Source organism: Cyprinus carpio, chromosome A24 (genome assembly GCF_018340385.1).
Source record: "Cyprinus carpio isolate SPL01 chromosome A24, ASM1834038v1, whole genome shotgun sequence".
Classification (NCBI taxonomy): Eukaryota; Metazoa; Chordata; class Actinopteri; order Cypriniformes; family Cyprinidae; genus Cyprinus; species Cyprinus carpio.
This window is the reverse complement of record NC_056595.1, coordinates 25541909-25569408: the sequence shown is the minus strand read 5'-3', so window position 1 is coordinate 25569408 and position 27500 is coordinate 25541909. Positions and strand designations below refer to the sequence as shown.

The following is a 27500-nucleotide window of genomic DNA, read 5'->3' as shown; positions in this document are numbered from 1 at the left end:
TTATTTTAGGTGGCACTAACACCAAACTGAACTACAGAAGATGATTTGCAGAAGTGCAGCAGGAACGTTTGGTGCTTCACCAGCAGATTAGTGTGTTTTTTATTAGTCTGCCCTTATGAAAAAGAAGTTTATTCAAGTGTGCTATTAGTATACTTCTTTTAAACTAAAAATAGGAAAGTATGCTTTTAGTTTACTTTTTATGTACTCCTCAGAAATATACTTAAAATGACATTTAAGTATACTTGACTTATACTTACAAAAAGTCTAAATATACTTGAACTTTACTTAAGTATACTTAATAAAATAAACTTGAAGTATACTACTTTTTGGTAAGGGTGGGTCTGAAGATCTGAACCAATTTTGAAAGAAAGATTTTAAAGTAGAGACACGTGGCCATCATTCAGAAAGTATTCTGCAAACATCTAGTAATATATGGAGTTTCACACTGCAAAAAATGATTCTTTCTCAGTATCGTTGTCTTATTTTAAATAAAGAAACATTTACTTGAGAAGCAACTATACTAAGTCTTATTTTTGGATAAATTGACTGAGTTTAAGCTTAAAACAAGAAAGAATATCCGCCAATGCAGTCAGAAAAAATAAACCTGTTTTCTTTGTGAATTAAGTTCAACAGTTTTCTGTCCCCACCCGCAGATCTTTATTCCTGTTTTAAGCATAAACTATACAATTATTTTCAGAAAACAAGGCTTAATATCTTAAGTAATTTTGCTTTTCAAGTAAACGTATCTTGGTTTAAGCATGTTTAGATCAGAGGTATGCAGGGTTTTTTTATATTAAACGCCAAAAATCAAACTTGACTGAGGTGTGTGGGACAAAAGTAAATTTTGCCTTTGGTCTAATATAATACAATTGTATTAAAATGTTTTAAATTTGATTGTTTATTACATTTTTAATAAATTAAACAAAGTAGATTAAAATTTAAAAAATATATATTTTTAAATAGCTTTAGAAACAAATCAAATTCAGTTTTTATTTTTAATTTTTGTTAAATTTATTAATATATATATATTTTTTGTACAGTTTATTTATTTATTTTTTATTTTTTTGGCTTCCTCTTATATATTTGCACTGGAAGAGACAAAAACTAAATATAAAATAAGACAGAAATATTATTGTTTAATAAGAATATTAATAATATTGTTTTTGCAGTGTTATGAAGACCAGCAGGTGGCGCTGGAGGCCAAAACTTTAACCAGTGAGCGCTATATTTTACAACGTACATTACACACAGACTAGTGCTTGAATAACGAATAACTACACAACTTACTAAGACAACTAAAATATCAGTGACCATAATGTAGAAGATACAAGATACAAGATCATTTTTTGTTTGTTTTCCTGTCTTATTTTCCAGTTCCAATGTTCCAAAACATTCTGAAATCAAGACACGTTTACTGAAGATTGCAAAATAATTTAAGGTATTTAGTCTGTTTTCTGAAAAAAAAGGTTAATTTTTGCTTAAAACAAGAATAAATATCTACCAGTGGGGTCAAGAATAATCTTAATTCAAAGGGAAAACGATCATTTTTCTGACCCAAGATTTTTCCCCGTGTTTTCATTTTAAGAAAAAAAATAAAAATAACAATCACTTATTTTTTATATTTTTTATGCTTCTCAAGTAAATGTATTCTGATTTAAGAATGTTCAGATATTTTCAAATACTAAATAAGAAAATCTTGTTTGTTTTGTTGTTGTTTTTGCGGTAAATCACATTTATTTACATCGAAGAGCTTCTCTGAAGATAAAAGAGACTCTCTTATGAATAAACCCTCGCATCCAGCGGCAGGCAGAGCACAAAACAAGATGCTTCCGTTCCTCAGCCGTGACTAAAGCAAAGCAGCGGCATTCTCCAAAACAAAGCAGAAAACAGGCTCCTGCTCTCAGCGTCGTAGAGAAGAGGCTCGAAACAGCAAGCAGTGACAGTCAGACCAACACAACTGAACTCAAATCAGGAGCGTGTGAGGAGCTCTGGCTTCGGAGCGTGTCTGAGATCTCAAAGCCAGGCCGAGGAGGAGCGAGACGTCGGGAAACCCTACCACTCGAGCCGTCGGGGGGGTTCTGGAGAGATCCGCCGGGGATCTGAGCGTCAGAGCTTCTCCTCCGCTCTCCTTCAGATACTCCACCGGGATCACCTCGATGGAAGGAAGATGAGCAGACGGCAGCGAGGTCCTCTTACTGGATCTGATGAACCCCTCGGACACAGCGGAGAAACCTTCCTGAGACGTGGGTTTGTGTTCAGGAGGTTCGGATACGAATCTGTAGCTGGCCGTGTGTCTCTTCTCTGGAACCTTCGGAGGGACTTTCGGTGGTACTTTAGGAGGAGCGTCTTCTGAAGAACCAACAGAAGGAACCTTTATGGGTTCAACCTTCCCTTTGACTACCGTAGAGACCTTTTCTGGCACCTTCGGAGGAGTCTTCTTTGGAGAAACCTCTTCAGATGTGATAGAAGAAGGTTTTTCCGGAGGGACTGTGGTAGAAACCTTTACTGGTATCTTAGAAGGAGTCTTCCTTGGAGAAACCTCTTCAGATGTGATGGGAGATGGTTTTTCTGGTTCCACTGGTGGAAACTTTTCTTCTCCTGTGAGAGAAACCTTCTCTGGTCCCTTCAGAGGAACCTCCTCGGAGGGTTTTTCTGGAGGAAGCTTCTCGTGTACTATGCTAGAAACCTTCTGTGATGTCTCCGGAGCAGGAACCTCTTCAGATGTGGGTTTTTCTGGCTCCACTGAGGGACGTTTATGTTTTTCTTCGACTACGGTGGAAACCTTCTCTGGTATCTTACGAGAAAGCGTTTCTGCTTCGACTGGAGGACGTTTATCTGGTTCAAACGGAGGAACCTTGTTTATAATGACCCACCCGTCAGACTCCTACATGTAACACACAAAGATCATGTTAGCAGGCTGGAGTTAAAGCACCGTTAGTCACGCCTGACCCATGAAGACGGAGACGGACAGAAGGACAGACTCATGATCATGAAGTCTGAAGATCATCAGATGAACCGAACACCTACCACATCAACCGTCCTGTCCTCCAGAGCTGCTGCTGCTGCTGCTGCGGCCACTTCCTGTGACTCCACCGCTGCTTCCTGTTTGACCTGAAGCAACAGAAAGTCAATAAGATGAAGCTGAACTCACTACAAAAAATTATTGTTTTCCATTAAAAATTTCTAAATGTTCTTGAAACAAGATACATTTATTTGATAAATGTTAGGATATTAAGTCTTGTTTTCTGAAAAAAAAAAAAAAATCTTAGTTCTTGTTTAAAATAAGAAAAAAAAATCTGCCAACGGGGTAAGATAATTTATGATACGATATAAATAAATAACACTCAAAAAGATATATAATAAAAAAGCAAAAAAGATAAAATGTTATACTATTTTTCTTTAATAATTGATTATAAAAAGTCATAGCAAGAAGTTTTGATCATCACAGAAGTACTACAAATATGCCATAAATTAAGAATTTTTTTTTCTGTGATATTTATAATAATGAAATTGGACAAAATATAATGAATTGCATAAAAAAAAAAAATTCTTCCACACACACATATACACACGTGTATATATATATATATATATATATATATATCTGAACACTAAACAAAATGTTACAAATAAAATTTATAAAAAGTGCCACATTCTTTGAAAACAAGTCTTATGAAAATAAATCTCAATTCAGAAGGACGTTAAGAGAATTCTTCTGAAGCACAACACACAGATGCTGATTAAGGACCGTATTTTCTTCCCCTCTGTCTGGTTTTATGTAAGCGGCACATAATGATTTTCCCTGATCTGAAGTGCTTAGAGCAGCTAAACGCCGGATCCGTGAGTGTTTCTGGAGCGGATGAACTCTGATTTTACTGCAGCCACAAAAACAAAATCAATAAGAGGCTTTCTGTCGACTGTCACTCTCGTCTAAAGCGGCTCCATTCAGATGCATTCTTTAAAAAAACAGCCACAATTACAGAAGCGTCTGGTTTTCTCTTCTGAGCACCACAGAAGAACCCAGTTTAGCTGCTTCACCTCGTCCGGCTCCAGCGGCTCGATCATGGGCGCTTCGTCCAGACGCAGAGATCGAACAGGAGACGAGGAGAGACGCTTCTCCCACTCGGTCAGAGCCGTCCGGTCCGGTCCTCCCTCCAGGAACGTCCGCTTCAGCTCGCTGATGTTGGTCTGGTGCTTCAGCAGCTCGTCCGGCATTTGCTCCATTTCCTGAACAAACACAACAAGCAGAGATTCGTCCGTATCCCAGGCTCTGGTGCTGCTCGCTCAAAAATTACTGATCTTTTATTTCTATGAAATGAATGCACTATATTTTAGTTTAATATTTGCATTTTTAGGGGATTTAAAAATTTTATTCATGGAAGAGTTATGATCCATTTATTACCTGTTAAGCATTTTATGAGCACAGATTGTCAAAAATCTTGACTGCTTTGAAGCAGACTTAAGATCGATCTCTTTTTAAAGAGGACACGTGGCAGATTATTGCTGAGGTGAAAAAAGTTGGAAAATGAGTACTTTTAAGAAAATTTTGAATAGTTTTTTATTTTTAGAAAAGTGAAGAATTTTTTTTTTTTCAAAACATGTTTTACTCCAAAACTGTGAGACAAAATCAAAGGCATAAATCTAAAGTTGTGTTCCAGTTTTGAGGTTGATATCTCAAAAATATATCTTTCAATAAGATTTGGTTTAGACGCAGTACCAAACGCTTCCACTAGATAAAATTTGTGTAACATTAATTTCAAATGCGATCATTTTTGACAGTGAACGGTACAAGTGTGACTATTTATTTACACACACACTCTAATGTTTATATTTGTTTATATTTTGTTTAACATTAATTTAAATTTTACCAAGTTTTGTACCATTCCGATGAAATAAAAAAATTATAAAAAAAGCGAACGCAAAATTTTTTGGTTTAAAATGTCCAAACAGCAGCAGAGGACTTGTGTAAATTCAACAAGCACTCAAAATAAACCCCTTTACCAATAAAACACTGCATCGTCTTTAATTCAGTGAACATATGATAATCTGATGCAATCAAACCATCACACAGAGACCATTACCAAACACATCCACATCTTTAGTTCGCCTTATGAAACTAAATAAATGCAATCGAAACACACACATTAGTGCTGCTGGATTAAATCACAGAGTTAAAACACATCCATGCAGCGACCAGCGATTCCTTACCAACCTCTAACATCAGCTCACTGTGTCTGACAAACACATTCTCTCCTTTAATTCGCCTTAAGAAGCTGGGCTGAAGGAAACACAGATCCAGTCATTCAGTCATTCAGTCAGTCTTGTGTGGCTTTGTGTAACGTCACTCTTTACTGTGGTAAAACACACACATCTCACACGCTCTCAGTGTCTGTCAGTAAACACTCACATGCACACTTATGATTCGACACTACAGATACCGTATATAACGATATATAAACAATATATAATATAGAACTATACAGTTATATTGAGAATATAAAGAGTGTCTGTCACATCACACACAGTGACTGTTCACTGTATACAGACACATTCAGATCTCTGAACATTATAAATTGTTTATAAATAATATATTTTTATTTATTTATTTAAAAAATATTTTTATATTTATTTTTACATATTATAATATTACTGTTATTACTATTATTAATAAAATATTATTATAAAAATACATGTGTTTTTATTTATATTATTATTAAAATATTATTATAAATTTTTATGTTATTTGTGTATGTAAATTCATTTGAATAAAATAATAATGTAATTCACTGTGTTACTTGCTGATTCTTTCTAATTATTTGTGAAATTTACTAGTGATTTCTGAGTGAAAATTGTTTCTACACAATTTTTTTTCAGCGTACACTAAAAAAATTATATATAAATTTATTTTTGAAACAATTTTCACTCAGAAAATATTAGGAAATTTCACAAATAATACAAAAAATGGTAATTAACAAAGTAATTGAACACTGAGATAGTATTTTCTTGTAAAACAGAATTTAATAATCTTTATTTACAATTTTGAAAAATCATGTAAGCGGAAAAAAGTGATTTAATATTTAAGTGTAGATTTTTGAATTTTAATAGTTTCTTTGGTTTTTGTTTGTGATTCTTATTCGCTGATCCGACTGCAGAAAAGACACACAAAGCGTGTGAAATTATGACACTGATGTGAAGGAATGAGACGCTTGGATCAACAGGAGGCTAAACTCATTAACATCACAGGCTCAGTGTTTCCATCTCCAGAAGAACAATTATGATTATTGGCCATTATCAGATTAAAGTTTAATAAGAGCCTCAACAGCCCTGCCGTATCTTAATTAGCAATCTAATTACTGCAATCGTTCATTGAGTCTTCAGTCTGACGTCAGAGATCAGATCACGTCTGTTGTTAATGTGTGAGATCAGATGAGAAACGAGCTCAGATCACAAACCTCGGTGGCCGTTAATTCTCCATCGACAGCAGTGTCTGTGAGATCAGTCTGATCCAGAGAAAGCATGAACAGAAAGAGAAGCACAACACGGTAAAACACGGTAATGTTACCATGGTTTCCTGGATAGCTGAAGAGTTTATAGACATCAGCTCATTCAGTCGCCATTAGAGGAATGAACAGAGAGTCAAATAAAACATTGACATTAACTGTGCTGCACAATATTTTTGTGGAAACTGTGATACATTTTATTTTTCAGGACTCACAGGTGAGTAGAAAGTTCGAAAGATCAGCATTTATCTGAAACAGAAATCTTTTGTAACATTATAAATGTCTTTACTGTCACTTTTGATCAATTTAATGCGTCCTTGGTGAATAAAAGTCTTCATTTCTTTCAAAAACATGTCTATTTGTCTACAAACTAAATCGTTTGAGCTCAAACAGGCATGAATTCCAAAGACTGATCACGCTATGAACTCCCGGCATCATATCTTCCTCATATGTTTGTTATGAGCTGTTACTGATGATGATGTTTGATCAAACACCTGAGCTCTGCTTCAAATTAAGCTTTGAGTGAATAAGTTAGGATTAGTCAGGGTTAGTTTACCAACGTGTCCTGACAGGCCAGTGTCGGTGGGTTAGTTAGGGTTAATTTACCCATGTGTCCTGACGGGCCGGTGTCAGTGGGTTAGGGTTAGTTTACCCATGTGACCTGTCAAGTTTGTGTCAGTGGGTTAGTTAGGGTTAGTTTACCCGTGTGTCCTGACGGGCCGGTGTCGGTGGGTTAGTTAGGGTTAATTTACCCATGTGTCCTGACGGGCCGGTGTCAGTGGGTTAAGTTAGGGTTAGTTTACCCGTGTGTCCTGACGGGCCGGTATCGGTGGGTTAGTTAGGGTTAGTTTACCCGTGTGTCCTGACGGACCGGTGACACGTTGGGGCAGCTGTTGGCTAATGGTTAGAGATTTGGACTTGTAACCAGAAGGTCGCAGGGTTCGAGTCTCGGTGCTGGCAGGAGTTGTAGGTGGGAGGGAGTGAATGAACAGTGCTCTCTTCCACCCTCAATACCCATGGCTGAAGTGCCCTTGAGCAAGGTACTGAACCCCCAGTTGCTCCCTGGCGCTGGATATAGCTGCCCACTGCTCCGGGTGTGTGTTCCACGGTGTGTTCACTTCTCACTGCTGTGTGTGTGCACTTGGATGGGTTAAAGAAGAGCACCAATTTCGAGCATGGGTCACCATACTTGACAAATGTCACGACTTTCACTTTCACTTTCACTTTAATTTACCCATGTGTCCTGACGGGCCGGTGTCAGTGGGTTAAGTTAGGGTTAGTTTACCCGTGTGTCCTGTCAAGCTGGTGTCAGTGGGTTAAGTTAGGGTTAGTTTACCCGTGTGTCCTGTCAAGCCGGTGTCGGTGGGTTAGTTAGGGTTAATTTACCCATGTGTCCTGACGGACCAGTGTCAGTGGGTTAGTTAGGGTTAGTTTACCCGTGTGTCCTGACGGGCCGGTGTCAGTGGGTTAGTTAGGGTTAGTTTACCCATGTGTCCTGACGGACCAGTGTCAGTGGGTTAGTTAGGGTTAGTTTACCCGTGTGTCCTGACGGGCCGGTGTCAGTGGGTTAGTTAGGGTTAGTTTACCCGTGTGTCCTGATGGGCCGGTGTCAGTGGGTTAGTTAGGGTTAATTTACCCGTGTGTCCTGACGGGCCGGTGTCAGTGGGTTAGTTAGGGTTAGTTTACCCGTGTGTCCTGACGGGCGGTGTCAGTGGGTTAGTTAGGGTAGTTTACCCGTGTGTCCTGTCAAGCCGGTGTCGGTGGGTTAGTTAATGTTAATTTACCCATGTGTCCTGACGGACCAGTGTCAGTGGGTTAAGTTAGGGTTAGTTTACCCGTGTGTCCTGACGGGCCGGTGTCAGTGGGTTAAGTTAGGGTTAATTTACCCATGTGTCCTGACGGGCCGGTGTCGGTGGGTTAGTTAGGGTTAGTTTACCCATGTGTCCTGACGGGCCGGTGTCAGTGGGGTTAAGTTAGGGTTAGTTTACCCGTGTGTCCTGACGGGCAACGGTGTGTCAGTGGGTTAGTTAGGGTTAGTGTACCCCGTGTGTCCTGACGGGCCGGTGTCAGTGGGTTAGTTAGGGTTAGTTTACCCGTGTGTCCTGACGGGCCGGTGTCAGTGGGTTAAGTTAGGGTTAGTTTACCCATGTGTCCTGACGGGCCGGTGTCAGTGGGTTAAGTTAGGGTTAGTTTACCCATGTGTCCTGACGGGCCGGTTGTCAGTGGGTTAGTTAGGGTTAGTTTACCCGTGTGTCCTGACGGGCCGGTGTCAGTGGGTTAAGTTAGGGTTAGTTTACCCGTGTGTCCTGACGGGGCCGGTGTCAGGTGGGTTAAGTTAGGGTTAGTTTACCCATGTGTCCTGACGGGCCGGTGTCAGTGGGTTAAGTTAGGGTTAGTTTACCCGTGTGTCCTGTCAAGCCGGTGTCAGTGGGTTAAGTTAGGGTTAGTTTACCCGTGTGTCCTGTCAAGCTGGTGTCAGTGGGTTAAGTTAGGGTTAGTTACCCGTGTTGTCCTGTCAAGCCGGTGTCAGTGGGTTAAGTTAGGGTTAGTTTACCCGTGTGTCCTGTCAAGCTGGTGTCAGTGGGTTAAGTTAGGGTTAGTTTACCCGTGTGTCCTGACGGGCCGGTGTCAGTGGGCTCGGCAGCGATGGTTCCGTGGCTTTCGTTGTCTCGTCCTCTTCCTCCAGCACCACCACACTCTCCACCAGCACTGGTCGCGTCTCCTCACGCTCCTCCTAGTTCGTGTGTTTCATTTTCTTTTTTGTGGTTGGTTTGGTTGTGAGGTCACTCATGGCAATGCCTTTGGCTGTGCCGTACAACGCCGTACCCATCTCTACACACACACACACACACACACACACACAGCGTCAGTACTCAGAGTGAACACTGACTGCAATATATTACTGAGTTAAGACTGCAGAATTATTTTTTATAATAAGAAATATTCATTACAGAATTATATGTCTGTAGCATTACTATGGCATTTGCTTGTTTATTTAAAATATACAATTATTTATATACGCTGTTAAAAAAAATCAAGGTTCCTAAAGGATGTTTTTGCAGTAATGTTTGGTTCCTAGGAACCTTTCATTAAACAGTTCTTAAAAATATTTTTTTTCTTAATGTATAGAACACTGTAACAATGGAAAGATTCTATGAATGTCAAAAGTTCCTCAAGGTTCTTCAAGGTGTAGAACATAAAGTACAGTGTTTTATAGCATTTAGAAATCCAGATGTCTTTTGGAAACAAAATACTTTAAGAAATGCTTCACTAAAAAAACACATTTAATCAACAAAATTCATAGGAAATCATGAATCTTTATGGTTGTTATGTATTAAGCATAAACTCAGTTCATTATGACAGCAAACACAGACACACACACACACACACACACACGCACACACACACACAAACAGAGCACATCCATTCAGTCACATGTAAAGAGGTTAATCAGTCATTACAGAGGTCGTTAATGAGAACTAGTTTAATTATAATCACCAAAGAGAAGCTGGGTAATGATCAAAGAAAAACGAAAAGACTGGTGCAATAAACTCTGACTTACGTCACACTGACGTGCACTTAAACATGCAGAATTACAATAAAAGCTCATCTAAGCAGAGCTCAGGGAATATAAATGAAATGTTTCTGGATATGGTGCTTTTAATGTCTGGAACTTTTCAAAGTCAATTTTTACCACAAAGTCGTCTAGGATGTGATCATGATGGATTCGCTGTGATTCAGTGTTTGTTGCTCTAAAAGTTCTAAAGAAGCTGTAATTACTGCTGATTGTATCGCTGTACAATACTGAGTGATTTCTACAGAAGAACTGCGTTTGAATATGATGCTGGTTAAGTGATGCTGTGCTAGTTTTCCTCATTTATGCCTGTAATATTGAACCTTGCATGAATCAATAAACAAGAACAATGATGCACACATGATGATGTTTCCGTGAGAACAGATACAGACTCATAAAACCCTAAAAGATCAAATATTTTGGTTTATTTTAAGCAGCCTCTTAGAGACATTCACAGACACAGTAATAAACACAGCCCAGGGTTATTACAGTTAACTAACTGAAATAAATCACTAAATAAAATTATTAATAATTTAGAAAACAATTAAAAAAATACATTATTATTAATATACATTAATTATTAATGTATATTATTAATATTATTAAAACTATTAGTATATGATTGTAAAACAACACTGATGCAGGAACAGCATGTGCAAAATCAAAGGCCGCATGCACACCCAACCTCAAACTATCAGGGTCAAACAAGCAGACGGAGGCTTCTGTATCTACAAGCATCAGGGATAGAGAGAAACGTCTCTACCTGTTGGTCTAGTGCCATTTACATTGACTGTCGCCGGGTGACTGGCACGTGTTGACTGGTGAGGAGATTCACACACACACACGTGTCTGAGCAAACACAGTATAACAGGCACTAACGCAGACGGCAGGCTAGATCACATGCAAAAACATACAGTGCCCTGAAAGTGTCTGTTCACCTCAGTCACGTTTATAAAAGTCTGAATTTCTTGATCAGATCAAGTGCAGGATTGTTTCTCTTCACTAACATCATGTTTCTTCAATGTGCTTGAATCAGGGCTATTATAGTAAACTAAAACTAAACCTAAACCCATAACACACAATGTGAAATACACTAAATGACAACAGAAAAAAAAAAAAAAAAAAAAAAAAAATAATTGTAATTTTTTTTTTTATGATTTTTGCCAAAGCAAAATTTATCATTTTATTGTTATTTTTTTTGTAAAAGAAATAATTTATAATTTTATGCTCTAAAACGTAATAAAAAATAAGTAGACATGTTTTAAAAAACACAAAATAATAAAAAAAAAAAAACCCACAAAAAAGTATACAACTTTAACTAAAATTAAAATGGAAAACATAAAAATAAAAATGAATTCAAAACATTATTTTTTTTTAGTTCAGTTCAGAGGAACCACAGATAGAGAGAATCCCATTAATTATCTTCATCAATTATATTGTCTTCATCTTCAGCTCTACATCTATTGGTATAGCAGTTCAAACACAACAAACTATTGTTTGGGAAATTTTCTGATTATTAAGTGTGTTTATGCATCTTTTTTCACCACAAATAATTGCATTGATATTTAATATCCGATGCAGTGATATTCAGACATTTATGTGTGTGACTGAAGTGTCCAAATACTTTATAAGGTCACTGTACCACACACTTGAGCCAGTCATTATCTAGATAATAAGTATTCTCTAACTACTAGTCAAAAAACAAGAGAGTAACTTTAAAACCTTTCACCCTTAAGTATAGACACCCATCATGATGATGTTTGATTAATATTATCAGACGTTTAATGAGAAGATAATTAAAGATGCAGCAGACTCTCTACACTGAACACATCCAGCCTGTTCATTCATACTATGAATCATGTGTGTTAGTATTCAGTAATGCGCTCTGAGACCGCCAGCTTTATGCTGCAACACAACAGAAATTCTCCAATTAAACCAAAAGCGGGAAATGAAACAAGCATTCCAGGCCTCAGGAGCCGAGATAACAGGTTAATGAGCTGAAAATCCTGTCCTGCCGCAAGCCTCGTTTCTGTTTGCAAACTCTTTCATGACGGGGACAGAAAATAAAACTGGGCTGTTCAGAGAAAACAGACGTCTGCTAATGACTGATACTGAGGATGAGGAGAGCGAACAGGACATGAAGCAAAACACATGACAGACACTCAAACTCCAGTGAGACTCAATGAGATAATGACATCAGACAAACGACAGACAAATATGAGCCATTTGATAACACTATATATATCAGTAGTGTTGCCAAAGTTTCAAAGAAAAATGTCTTATATTAAATATCTACAGGTAGACAGATAGAACAATAGATAAAATGATAGAACAATAGACAGGTAGATAGATAGAGAGAGAGAGAGAGAGAGAGAGAGATAGACGACAGACAGACATATAGAGACAGACAACAATCAGACAAACTTACAGACAGACAGATGAAGGACAAACAGACAGACAGAACGACAGACATACAGACGACAGGCAACAGACAGTTGACAGACAATCATACAGACAGACAGACAAACACAAAGACAGACAGACGACAGACCGACAAACAGACAGACAGGAAACAGACCAAAACAGAGATGACAGACAATCATACAGAAAGACAGACAGACAGACAGACAGACAGACAGACAGACACAGACAGACAGACAGACAGACAGACAGACAGACAGATGACAGACAATCATACAGACAGACAGACAGACAGACAGACAGATGACAGATAAACATGCAGACAGATGACGGACAAACATACAGACGACAGACAAACATATAGACAGACAGACAGATGACAAACAGACAGATAGATGACATACAGACAAACAGACAAACGACAGACAAACAGACAGACGACAGACAATTGTCCAGACAGACAAACAGATGACAGACAAACAGACAGACAGACAGTCAGTTGATGGAAAAAACATACAGACAGACAGACAGACAGATAGTTGACGGACAAACATAATGAAGGAAGACAGACAGACAGACAGACAGACAGATAGAAGGAGGAAAGGAAGTAAGACAGACATACAACAGACAGATGACAGACAGATAAAAAAAAGATGACAGACTATTATAGAGATGACATAGATAGATAGATAGATAGATAGATAGATAGATAGATAGATAGATAGATAGATAGATAGATAGATAGATAGAAACCTCCATCCAGACTCCGTGACATTGTGTAGCGCTTGCTGGTTGAACGCTCAAAGTACGGCGCCGGACGGACGATCTGGGAACTGGCCCGTCTGGTCTGAGCCTGAGTTCTGCCGCTGTAGCGGAACTTAGAACCCAGTGTGAGGAACTTCTTAGGTGGAGTCTCTGGAAGAACCAACCTGTCGAGATGCAAACCATGATTACCACTGAGCACAGAAGACAGCAAACATCCAGAAGCACAGGAACCTCTACAGACCTGAAGAACGTGTGATGCTCCACACAAACCTTCCACAGTCTCTTGGCCGCTCTGTGGTTGGGTAGTTTAAAGCCTATCGTGCTTTCAAACTGCTCAAACTAGAGACAAACAAACGTTCTCTTGTCAGCAAACTTCATCAAAACTGTGAAGGTCACCTGGAGAAGACGTGATGGTGTTCTCACCTCGCCGGGACGGATCTTGATGTAGAAGTTATTGCGTTTGTAGGAGATCTTGAGGACTTTGGGCCAGGCGAAGCGGTTGATGCGAAGTCTGTCGCGGTAGATGAGGAGTCCGGAAGAACACACGCCCAACATGATCTCCACCCCCTCTGAATCCTGAACAACCATTGGATTAGAGAGGTGCCAATCATCATCACATAGTCATGCAAACAAACAAACGCGTGGTTTCTAAATGAATGAGTGGAAGCCAAACACTTTTGGCCTGAGAGGAACAGAGGGAGATACTGTGATGTTGTCATGTGTTTGTGCAGTAAACTGAAAGTGGATCCATCTTGTCATCTGAACCTCTGGGAGGCAGAAACAAACCAGATTTTCAGCAGGTATTTTGCATCATTATCTCTATTCATCACTGCATTCACAATCTCAAATATGTAATGCTATTGAAACCCAATGAACCAATGCCAGATCTGAAATACTTCTCAGGAACAGATGTGAGAACTTGAGCTCCATTCAGCAGAACTCCAACACTTATAGAATCATTTATGGAGATCATTTTCTACAAAAAGTACATTTGAATACATCACATCACACAAGAATCAAGGGGGATTTTGGGAAAAATGGCACAATTCACATCTCTAGTGGGTATTTAGTGGGAAACTGGGTCATAAACAACGATGAAGCTTTCAAAACTCGCTCCGAGGAAAACTGTACAGCTCAGGAGACACTCATTCAAGTTTCAACTTGTTCTCTGATGTTTCCTTCTAAAGTGAGATGGTTCAGGAGATGTTCTACCATAAAATGTATGTGAAGCAGCTCAGATAATTTGATGAGAAATACTGAGTTAATAATGAGATCTCTGACTTCTGATTGGTATCTTGGCAAATCTGAGCTCATTTTGAGACAGTATTAAGATCTCTTCTGAAACTCTAGAGGAGTGTGAATATACTGGGCACTTTTTCTCAACACAAACAAATTTAACAAATTTATCTTATTAGTGTCTCTGAGAAATAACTGAGATTTTAAAGCAATAGTACAGCCAAAAATAATCATTCTGTCATCTTTTATTTCTCATGATGTTCCAAACCTGTTTGGGTTTCTTACTTCTGTGGAACACAAAATATAGATATTCTGAAGAATGCTGGAAACCAAACAACTTCGTACCCCATTTCTCAGAATATATTCTTTTTTTGTCCATACAGTGAAAGTCAATGGGGTCCAAAGTTGTTTGGTTCCCGGCGTTCTTCAGAATATCTATATTTTTAGTTCCAGTGAAGAAAGAAATATCATGAGGGTGCTTAAATGATGACAGAATGATTTTGGGTAAGCTATACCATTTAAAGAGCTCTCATGTGTGATTTTCTCTTCTATGGGCAGGGCTGGATCCCCAGGCGCTCATGGTGAACGGGTTCAACTCTCCTGTGAGCTTCTACTGAGATGTATGAGCATGAAACAGAAGGAGGTTCTCTCAACAAACAGTCTTTGCTTAGACAATGACTTCAGTTCATGGTCATGCACAAAGACACACACATAGAGAACACACACACACACATATACACGAATGCATCTTACCTCTCCTTTAGCTGGAGAAAAGCAGTGAAAGAATCGTCCTATCAACTAGATCATCAGTAAGAGGGGAAGAAGAGAAGAGCGGCTGATCTAACCGAACGATGCTTCAGCTGTGTGTCTGCTGTTATTCTGTTTAACCACTACATGAGATGATAGATGATATGAAACATCATCTGTGTGTGAATATCGGCAGAAGAGCTTCACCACTGCGGCTACATTCACCGAACCCAATTAAACCAGCCTCAGCTAACATAAACTAACAATGGACAGTTGCAGTTTGTTATTAAATAACAAAGATTAATAAACACTGTAACAAGCAGAGAGACTGACGTGACATGTTCTGCCAATATTCAGAAATGATTCTTGAATTCTTACATTTTTTGACTTTATCCCCAACAATCTTGATTATTTGGTTCCATCTTTGCTATAAAAACCCACCCAAACTGTCTGTCATGTGTGTGTTTGTCTCTATCTTGACCCAGTTCGACCGGCACGAAGCAGAACCAGATTCATTCTGACAGCGAGCTGAACATCTGACAGATCGACCGACACCAGAAACAATGACAACGAGTAACACTGAACACTGATTATTAATGAGTCATTCGTCAGCGAGAGGGTTTGGAAGACCGTCGGTCTGTGTGTGTGAGAACACAGACACACATTTACACGCAAAACATTATTATTCAGTTACTTAAAGAATAAAAAGACTTATGTCAGATATATATTAAAGGAACAGTTCACTCAGAAATGAAGATGTGCTGAAGATGTGTTCACTCTCAGTTCATCCGAGATCAGGATGAGTTTGTTTCTTCATCAGGTTTGTAGAAATGTAGCACTGCATCAGTGTCTCAGCAATGGATGTGAATGGGTGCCGTCAGAATGAGAGTCCAAACAGCTGATAAAAACATCACAATAATCCACAAGTAATCCACAGCACTCCAGTCTATCAGTTAACATCTGGAGAAGACAAAAACTGAAACACATCCAGCATTAAGACGCTTTTAACTAAAATACCATAGAGTCCATAATCCATAATAACACTTCCTCCAGTGAAAAAGTGCATCTGTTGTTGTCTCTCACATCAAAATCCAGACACATATTTGTTTAGAGCTGTTTAAACGCTGCTTGATCTGTGCAGATTTCTCTCCTGATTCACACCTGATTCGCTTTTAGATGAGACTTCTGACGGCACCCATTCACGGCAGAGCATTCATTGCTGAGACACTGATGCAATGCTACATTTCTCCAAATCTGACGAAGAAACAAACTCATATACATTTCGGATGAACTGAGTGTGAGCACATTTTCAGCACATGTTGATTTGTGGGTGAACTGTTCCTTTAACCCTCATCATGTGCACACGGCTGTATTTGACTCCAAACACACGTGTGTTCTGTGATTAGACTTCATCATGATCATCATGCCATGAGCTGAGCTCCATTATGACACATAATGAAACGTTCATGCAGTGTGTGTGTGTGTGTGTGTGTTTCACGTGTACCTTTGCATGATGAAGGTCGACTCCATACATAGACAGTTTCTTTACATTCTCCAGAAAATGCATCTCAGCTTCGGCTGGCGTCATTCCTCTGAGAAACAAACACAGCCTCAGAAAGTCTGAAATCATTCACAAAGCATTAAACATGAACTGAATTATCTTCTGTTGAGCTACTTTACAGCTAAAACTGAATATTACTGATTAATTTTATAACATTATCTTGATTATTTTCATGTTTATCACAGTGAAGCTGCTTTGACACAGCAGCAGAACGAGATTCACTTGTAGTTCTTGTGCAGGTCCATGATTTTCTCCTCCATCTCTTTGGTCTGATGAGGCGCGAAACGAAACTCGCTGACGTAATCGGAGCCGTATTCATCCGGGTCATGATCGCCCAGCTCCGACTGAACCGTGTACGAACCCAGAACCGTGTGTGTGGCAAACGAACACGGCAAACGACCCGATATGATATCATCCCGCAGCTGTAAACACAGGTAATATCTGACACACACACACACACACACACACACACACACACACACACACACAGATTCATTAGTGCTTTCTTTATTCACTTTGCATTATTTAAAATTTTCTTTATTTTACATCACTGATATTTCACCTTCTTTGTCTTATTTTACACGATTATTTATATGGCAAAGAAATTACATTAAAAAATACATATATATATATGTGTGTGTGTTTATATATGTGTGTGTGTTTAAACTAAAAAATTTTAAAAATATAATACAAAATACACTTCAGGTACTTCAGGGTCAAGAAAACACACATTCAGTTTTATAAACATTTACTGTTAACTAAAATGAAAAATGTAAAGATTTAAAATTAAATAAAAAATAATAAATTAAAACCATTAAAATTAAACCCATTAAAAAATTAAAACCCAATTTTTTTTAGTTACTTTAAATAAAATATATATTTTTTTTTTTTTAATTTCAGCTAGCTGCCAAGGCATTTTCATTTAGTTTAAACTGATGTGCTAAAATAACTAAAACTGAAATATAAAATAAATAAAACTATATAGCCATATAGACAACTAAATAAAAAACAAAAACTACTAAAAATGACAAAAACACACACGCAAAAAAATTACTAAAAATGTAACTACAATTTAAAAAAATTTAAAAGAAAAAAAAAGGAAAAAAATTATTAATATTATTAATTAAAAATAGGGGAAAATGCTTTTTTTTACCCTTAATTAAAAATATTGTTAAAAAATGTAAATAAATATATTTGATTTTAAAATATAAAAAATGAAAAGGACTAAAATATATTCAAAATGCATTTAGGTAAATTTATTTAAGACATATTTAAATTAGCTATATATTTTCACATTTTTCTTCTTTAAAATCCATGATAAAAGCATTATCATCTGACCTGGTGATGTCTTCAGAAAGCAGCGCCGGCTCCGGAGGATAAAACTTGACATTGAATGAGAAATTCCAGGCGACGCCTGAAGATCAAAATAATCACAAACACACTCAGTCGCTCGAACGGAGAACACGCGGATCGGACAGATGTTTATTTCCAGAGCGTTTCACCTCTGATCTGCTTCTTCATGTCTTTGGCAGGATCCAGCCAGTTCTGAAACGAAGCGTTCAGATGAGTCACGACTCACTGAATCAGTGTTCAAAGACTCACTGAATCGATATGATCGTAACTGTACCTTCTGATTCTCCACATCACGGAATGTGATTCCGAAGTAATCTTTCTCCAGAAGATTGAGATGCTCGCAGACTTTGTCGAACAGAACCTGACCTTTATCACGCTTCTGCAGAAAGAGACACAAACTCAACATGATCGCAAGCACACCGAAAAATATAATCTGAGATGAGATGAACATTCAGGTTTATTTGTTCTTCAAAGACTGGATAAAACTGATGATTCTCTTTAAATATGGATGTTATCATAAATCAGAAAATGCTGTCAACAGACAGAAAACAAACACAGTTCACCACGTCTTCAGGAGTAAACTGTTGTATAAATCAGTGTGAGTGAAATAACAACAAAGCTTCAGAACAAAGAGAGGAATAAAACTGTAACGTTTGTTGTTTGTAAGAGAAAAAACTCTTTAAAGATTGAAATCTACAGATGTAAATAGATAAAGTGCAATAAAATAAACACTTAAATGTGTGTTTTGGATGTTTTCTGTCCACTCGTCTGAAAGAAGAGAAGCAAAACAGACCAAAACCTGAGCAGTGCATCAGAACACATTGGTTTGGCCTGTAGTGTATTAGCATTTATATTCAGGCAAAGTCAAAGCAATGATTGAAAAAAAACTCCTGCATTTCTGAAATGAAGACCTCCGTGTGATGCAACAGAGAGTCAGTCTCAGAGGAACACCCAGGAGAAGCAGTCTCAGTCTCAGTCTCACCTCCACCACGCAGGTGTAGTCGCACCCGTCCAGAAGCGTCACCTTGACCTGCATGTTCCTGGGTTTCCGGCTGATTTTGACGGGAGATCGGGTCAGTTTACTGGAGGAGGACCAGTGTGACGTGCCGTCGTCCTCGGCTCCACTGCCCTGACAAACACACACACAAACACACACTGACACCTGTTTGTGCGTGCTCACGAGCTCGAATAAAGTGTCGAATAAAGTTGTTATTTTTGTTTTCTGTGTGCAAAGTATTCTTGTAGCTTCATGAAATTATGGCTGAACACATGGACTGTTGTTCGTTTGAACGTGTTAGTTCCCTTGCTGTCTCTGCAGGGTCAGAAAGCTCTCGGATTTCATCAGAAATATCTTAATTTGTGTTCTGAAGATGAACGGAGGTCTTACGGGCTTGGAAGTAACTTTAATTTTTGGGTGAACTATCCCTTTAAATAGTCTGGACTGTGTTGTTGATTTAATCTTTAACATTACAGTAATGTAACAAATGAGGCAATTGTTACAAAAAAGGGAATTGTTTCTGAATCAAATTAAATGAAAGACAGAATCAAAGTGATTCAAATCTGCATCAATATCCAGCTCTAGTTATTACACAGAGTCATTCATCTATTATGAATTATCTGATCTTTCAATTTATGTGAAAATAATCAACTTGAGTATTTACTTACTAAAAGATGTTAACACATGATTATTTAAAATGAGTGCTGCCACACGATTAATCATGATTAATCGCATCCAAAATAATTTTTTTTTTTTTACATAATATGTGTGTACTGTCTTTATTTATTACAGTATGTATATATAAACACACACACATTCATGTATATATTTTTAGAAAACTTGTTTATATATTAAATATATTTATATCAATTTGTATATAATTTTCAAAATATATACATGCATGTGTGTGTTTTTATATATGCATAATAAATATACACAGTGCACCCACATATATTATGTAAACAACATTTTTTTATTTTGGATTTGATTAATCGCGATTAATCGTTTGACAGCACTAATTTAAAATATAAACAAATTCTTAGTTCAACTTTCATAAAAATAAAAAAAAAGATAGAAAGGAAATTCACACATTTTTTTTTTGTGGTTGAAAGGTGAAACACAAGATAACAAAAATGCAAAGTTGAACTTTTCTTAACTTGAGCACCACGGTTTCAGAACGTCACACAGTACCTGCTCTTTCCTCACAGGTGTGCTGTGGGCGGCGGCAGGAGGAAGCTGGCTGTCGAGGGGCGGAGCCGCACTGGCCCCCTGCTGCTCTGATTGGCTCTCGGTTTCTGTCGTCATTTCAAATCAAACTGTGATCAGAGCAAAAACAAACACACATGAAAACCTGCAACAGGCAACGAATGACTGAATCACACTGAGCAGATCACAACCAACAAACTGCAGCTTTAGATGAACAATTCAAAATCACACAACTCCAGCTGACCTTCGACCTTGATTTCAAACTCTGAACTTGACTTTGTGTGAATATGAATGTTAGTGAAAACAAGATTCCGATCAGGTACAAGGGATTTAACATTCATAGCCATTTCCCATGATTCCTGTTTGCTGTGACCGTGACGAATGATGCACGAGATCATGAATATCAATGTGAGTTTGTCTTTTCTCTGTAGGACAGTACAGAGTGTTTATCTGCTTCTGCACATGTTTTGGATCACAGGCATTATGGGAAAGATGTGAGACGGAGAAGAATGAAGAAGTTGAGATGCACATGAAGCTCAACAAATGCATCTGTCTCATACGAACGGGGACTGATCCAGATCCAGAGAGCAGAGATCAAACGAGAGAGCGTGAAAGAATCCCATCAGATGAGGAAGATGAAAGCTCTTCATCACATCAAACAGTGCAAACAGGAAGCCAGCCACTGCGTTTCCTGTCCTTTATTAGAATGCCTCTTTCATTTTTGTAGAGGAGGACAAATATAGATTCTGCTGCTGAGGGACTTGAGTGTGTGTGAGTGTGTGTGTGTGTGAGTGTGTGAGTGCGTGTGTGTAAGTGTGCGAGTGTGTGTGTGTGTGTGTGTGTGTGTGTGTGTGTTCTGAGCTGGTCCTGCGTGAGCTGAATAAAGAATCAGCACTCTACTGCTCAAATAGGAAGATGCCACTATATGAGAATCTGAATCGTCAGAAGCTGGAGTAGATCTGTTGGGGGAAAGGCTGGTTGCCAGGGTGTTGCTATGCAGTTGCTAAGGTGTTCTGAGTGTGGTTGTTGTGTGGCACTAAATAGAATAGAATAGCTTTTTGTTGTCATTGTACCGCTGTACAACGAAATGTTTTTGCCCTCACACTGAAAGTGCACACATACAAAAAATGTACATTTAACAAAATGCAAACAATGATACAGAAAATGTAGACAGTGCAAATGTAAACCAAATGTGCAAAATAGGTATAGTACAAATGTAGCAGATATGTACATGAGTAAATATGAGTACAGTGTATTGCACAGCTACACCAGTAACTGTATGAGTAGTTAGTGTATAGTCCTTAGTATTCCACAACCTTTGAAGCTTGTGATTGAGTGATAACTCTTTTTATTAATTGGAGTTCAGTTCTAAGATGACACGTGGATAAAAACTGTTCCGGAGTCTGGAGGTGCGTGTCTTGAGGGATCTGTAGCGTCTTCCAGAGGTGGTTGCCGGAGAGGGAAGAGTCCTTTATTATACTTCTGACTCATCACCATTTAATATTAACCCCACCACAGTGGTGTGATCTGCAAATTTATTGATTGTGTTTGTGCTGTGGGTTGGTGTGCAGTCGTGTGTGTATAGTGAGTACAACAGAGGACCCAGCACGTAGCCTTGTGGAGCTCCAGTGCTGAGATTCAGAGGGGTTGAGTGAAGGCCCCCCAGCCTGACAGTCTGTGTGCGGTTTGTTAGAAAGTCCTTTACCCAGGAACATATGTAATCACTGACACCCAGGTTAAGCAGTTTGGTGACCATTCTGCTGGGAATGATAGTATTAAATGCGGAACTAAAGTCCACAAACTGCATCCTTACAAATCTTAATTATTGAAGAAGCTCTCTACTGATTCATCTATCTTGAAATCAGCAGTGACATATTTCACTGTTTCTCAGCATCATGACTGCAACAGAATAAATCAAAGAATTAAAAATCACAAACGTGATCACTTTGAAATCTCAAATGTTTCTCTAAGACTCAAATGAAGACTGAAGACTCCTGCTGCTCGGATGTTTTTCTAGAAGACTCCAGTAATCTCAATCTCAATATGACTTTATATATTTTTAATTAAAGGTGCGATATGTAATACAAATGGGTATTGCAGTTCAAACTCATTAAGACTTGATGCTCATACGGGTTGCCAGATTGAGGACACGAGCCTTACACTGTAAACTGATGAGTTCATTTATCTGCGTTTTAATATTCCTCTTTTAGATGCATGCCGAGGCTTTTTAGGTCGGGTAGAATCTGTGATCTCTGACTCAGTTCGTTCGCTCGCTGCCATGGCTGCAGTACACTGTTTTCCACCAAAGGGCAACATGGTGTGTAGAAATCCTATTGGCTGAGGCTGGCAGTGGGCGGAGTCACACAGACCAAAACAAAAACAAACATTACGAAACATATAAAAAGCAGAATAACTGGCTATAGTGTTGTTTTTCAGAGAAACAAGTATGTGAATTTAGCATGTTTCCTAAATATCTGCAAACATTAAGGTATTTTTATGCTTTTTTTTAATGATTTTAAATTATATGCAACCGCTTTAAATGACCTGAACTGCTCCTCATTGATTTTTAGCTCTGGACTCTCGCTGGATGAATCAGTGACTCACGTCTCTCATCAGAACACATCTCTACAGCATGAGACATTCATATTACAAAAGGCCAAACTCATGCTGATATGGGTTCCACATGAGCCAACAAAGAGCTTTCAGCCTCCATCTGAGAGCGGGAAACACTGCGAGATCAAATCTGTTACTAATGAGTCACGGCCATAATTAGAGAACACAGGACGAAGAGACTGAAGGCTTCAGACCAATTCAGATGAGTTCATACAGCGATGACGTTTGGGAACAGATTGCAGCATCGTTGTTGTGAAGATTCAGTTATTGATTCCCAGAAGCAGAACTGACTCGTTAATCATGTCAACAATTTATCAGAAACCCTAGAAAAACTACACTGTAGAAAATCCTGGTACACGTTCAGTCTCCTGATGTATAAACACGGTAAACAAAGAGATTGTAGCAGAACACAGCTGTAGTTGTGTGAATGATTTGGTCTGAGGATCTAATTTAGATCTGGTCTGTGAGTCCTTGAGACATTCTGCTCTGTGTCTTTGTCTCTCTGCAGAGGACACACCGACAGCTCTCAGCCAATCAGCTGCTCCGACACAGCCGTGTGACATGAAGAGCTTCCTGCACATCAGTACACAGCTGAGAGCGACGAGCAGCCGCTTACAATCACACATCAGCGTCACCTGAGCTCTCTTCCCTCTGATCTAGAACTCAAGCAGCTGAACGCAGGCGGAGCAATCAAAGCCCCCGCTGCATTATTCATGAGCACAGTGGCCCCGCCCTCAGCCGAACAAGGAATCATGAGCTGACAGGAAAAGACTCAAGTTTTTACCATGTTCTGATATTGAGTGTTGACAAATGTGTGAAAGAAGCTCAAACCTGCCTGATATAAACAGACAGAAGCACACAAAACCACTGAGACACATCACTCATGCTCATTAATAACTATATAATACACCACACATTCTCTACAGATCTGTGTTTAAATAAGAAAAAACAAAGACAAAATAAATGCGTTTGGAGACATTGTGTAACTCAGATAAAAACACAAGGATCTCACAGAACCAGTCAAACATGTTAATATGAAATACATTTAAATATTCCACCTTAATATTCAAAAGAAAAATAGTGTTTTTTCATTGTCTCTTTATTTTTATGCCAGTTAAGCAAAACCAATTCTCATTACTGTTATGCAAATAAATATTACTTATATTATTTATAAAGTTAAATATTTATACATTACAGCAGCATTTGATGTATGGCTTTTAATTAATGCAAATAAAAAAAATGTTTTATTACAGAAATTAGAGCATAATGTTTGGAAGCCCATTTCTGTCATGTAATAAATAAATAAATAAAAGATAATTGTTACATTTTATCTCACAGTTGTGCTTTTTCTTCCTGCCACTGAATAAAAACAGAAAATGGTAATTGCAACTAATTTGGGTTTATTCCTTAAGTTTATCTCGCAATCCTGAGTTAGCAAATGCAAGTATAAAAGTCATAAATGTGAGATAAAAAGTCATAATTAACTTTCTAATTTTTTATTCTATGGTGGAAATGGGCTTCCATAATAATGTGAATGATGGCAATTATAACATAACGAAATAAAACGTCTAAATGCATTACAGTAACGAGAATTAGATTTTTTTTCAGTCAAACTAATGTAACTGTAATGCAAATGATGCAAAAAATATGAACAGGATTAAAAAAGGGATGAAAAATGAAAAAAAAAAAAATTTCCTTATGAAAAATGTAATTTTTTGATTTTATTTGATTTTGAGATGAAACATGTGAGGTAATTCAACATAATATACCGTATAATGGCCTTTTGCTCCCACAGACGTTTCCCAACACAGAGCCTTTAGAGATGAACAATAACAGAATAAGAACAATCACACAATCTAGGCCGAGTTTCAGTTCCTGAGCGAGTTACAGTCAGAAATAGAAGCAGTTCTTCAGTCTGATCTCACGAGATACTGCTAAACGAAGGCCAGACAAACACTTCCACAGTGTGACTGCATGACTGTGCTGCTGAACGGACTCGAGCACATCAGCATCAGCTTCAGCATCAGCTTCAGCATCAGAGAGTCGCAGTGAAGCTGCTGCTGCTGTCCATGGTGCTGATAAACTTCTGATTCTGCCCTCAACACCTTTACGCTCCTGTTGTTTATGGAGAGGGGAACAGCTAACGGTCAAGATATTCATAAAGTCACACTGCAGAACTGAGTATTAATGTTAAATCACATGAACTTCATATCTGCAGCGCCAGGAATCACGTCACATATGTGCTCATAAAGCTCCATAAGCAACATTTCTGCATATGTGAGACATTTGTGAAGCATTTCTACACAATATCAGCTGAAAGCAGCCGTGCCGAGCCATCAGACGCACTGCCTCTGGTGCACAATTAATTTACACTCAGAAATGGCTGGCAAGAATCACAAATAATTACCAAGATGTGGTTAGTAAAAACACTAAATTACACACAGAAAAACTGGAGTGGTATTTTCATGTAAAATGTACTGGAATAGACTTAGTTTTGCTGCTGTTAATACATTGCTTTAATTCCATTATTTACACCCTGCATTTAAATAAATTATTCATGAACATTAAACATAAATATTAATCAGCAGTTCGGAACACAAGTGGAATTTCTATCATAAATAGCCCAACTGTAATCCTCTTGTTTCAGAACTCCATTTGTTCGTTTTCATTGTTAAAAGAATCTTAGTTTAGAATTATAATAGAATTCCATCATGATTTCTACTCATTTCGGTGTTCAGGGTACCGCGTGTGACGTCACGCCGGTAGTCTGCGTGCACGCGCAGGCCACACCCACCGCATTGCAGAACCACAAAAGCCGAAACCGGTACCGGTGAAGTTCGTAAACTCGCATCACGTGACCGTAAAGCCGCAGAAGCGCTATGAATCACATTCACACACATTAATAAAACATACAATCATAGAGCCGCAGAGAACGTGCGCGCACGAGTCACGCGCATGTGTGTGTGTCATGATGACAGTCAATAAAATAACCCTATTTCTATGAATTCTGCTTCGTGGCTGCTGCTGAAACACACACATTAATATCGCTGCTGTAGTTCTCCTGTCATTTCTCCCGAACACACACAGAAGCACGAGACTAAAGCAGAATAACGGCAGTTTACCGGCTCTGATGCTGCTGCTGCTGCTTCCCGGTGCGCGCGGCGACAGACTGACTGCACACACACACTCCTACTGCGCATGGCACACACTCACACACCCCTTCACAAAGGCGCACACAAACATACACACACATATTTAGCCAGATGCACTGAAGTCTGAATGTGTGTGTGTGTGTGTGTGTGTGTGTGTGTGCGCGCGCAACTCACCGCGTGCTGCTGCTGCTCCGGTTTGTGTTTGTCGGTGTTCAGAGCAGTGCAGCACACACGGGGTTAAACCAACATGCTGACTCATCACTAATATCTATAGCTCACTGAATTTATCACACACACACACACACACACACACACACACACACACACACACACACGCGCGCACGCGCACAGCAGATGTGAGCAGCAGAGAGTCTGGATGGAGTCCATACGTGTGGAAACATCAGCAGAAGCTCCAGAACACGAGGCCAGATGAGACGCAGCTGTCTGATTCATGAAGATAATCACAGATGAGGCCTGACAGAATCACTTCCCTATAAATATACCCCTGGGAAAACTCACTAATAGAGCTTTTTAATAAAATAAATTGCTCCTGTGGTATTATGTGATAACAATTCACAATCAGACTGAAGAGATAAACACACGTCATCCTGACATGCTCTCCGCTCGTCTCCCTGCAGCTCCTGTAACCGTCTTTCTCATCGAACACTGTCTGGTGTGCATGTAGATGAGTCCTGCCGTCTGCATTTCCCATCATGCACCTGCACACACACGCTCTCTCCAAACAGCAGCATCAGTCTAAGAGACGAGTGTTAACGCTCTTGAGTTCAGGTCATCTGTCAGTCACACGTCAGACGGTCACTCTGACAGGCTCCTGCTGTTCAGAGCTTCAGGTTCAATTCATTAATGCATATTTATACACTAATTATCTTCTGAGAACCGGCGTGCGAGTGCGGTGGGTGAGCAAACTCATTCGCTGCTCGGCTGCTCACCAAGACTGGAATATTTGATCAAAAATACAGTAAAATAGTTAAATATTATTTTAATTTAAAACAGCAGTTTTCTCTGTGAATCTCTGTTAAACTGTAATGTATTTCTGTGATGTGCAGCTGTATTTTCAGCATCATTACTCCAGTCTTCAGTGTCACATGATCTTCAGAAATCATTCTAATATGATGATTTGCTGCTCAAGAAACATTTCTGATTATTATTAATGTTGAAAACAGTTGTGCCGCATAATATTTTTGTGGAAACTGTGATGCATTTTATTTTTCAGGATTCACAGATGAATAGAAAGTTCAGAAGAACAGCGTTTATTTTAAATAGAAATCTTTTGTAACATTATAAATGTCTTTACTGTCACTTTTGATTAATTTAATGCCTCTTGATGAATAAAAGTATTAATTTCTTTCAAAAG

The 27500-nt window shown here is 38.6% G+C and overlaps 1 protein-coding gene across 1 annotated transcript in view; it reads right to left on the bottom strand.

Moving 5' to 3' along the window:
- The window catches only part of LOC109068815 (band 4.1-like protein 3), a 36052-nt gene extending 9815 nt beyond the window's left edge, over positions 1-26237 (bottom strand). Inside the window, 19 exon segments of the mRNA XM_042714934.1 lie at positions 2057-2884; positions 3028-3111; positions 4039-4227; positions 5213-5300; positions 6139-6146; positions 6453-6500; positions 9106-9332; positions 13249-13424; positions 13502-13599; positions 13684-13836; positions 15250-15294; positions 16748-16835; positions 17027-17245; positions 18143-18218; positions 18307-18349; positions 18432-18536; positions 19140-19286; positions 20346-20470; positions 26096-26237. Of these exon segments, the coding sequence (XP_042570868.1) occupies positions 2057-2884; positions 3028-3111; positions 4039-4227; positions 5213-5300; positions 6139-6146; positions 6453-6500; positions 9106-9332; positions 13249-13424; positions 13502-13599; positions 13684-13836; positions 15250-15294; positions 16748-16835; positions 17027-17245; positions 18143-18218; positions 18307-18349; positions 18432-18536; positions 19140-19286; positions 20346-20459 (2736 nt within the window). The 5' untranslated portion in view covers positions 20460-20470; positions 26096-26237.
- Between the last annotated feature and the right edge of the window lie 1263 nt (positions 26238-27500).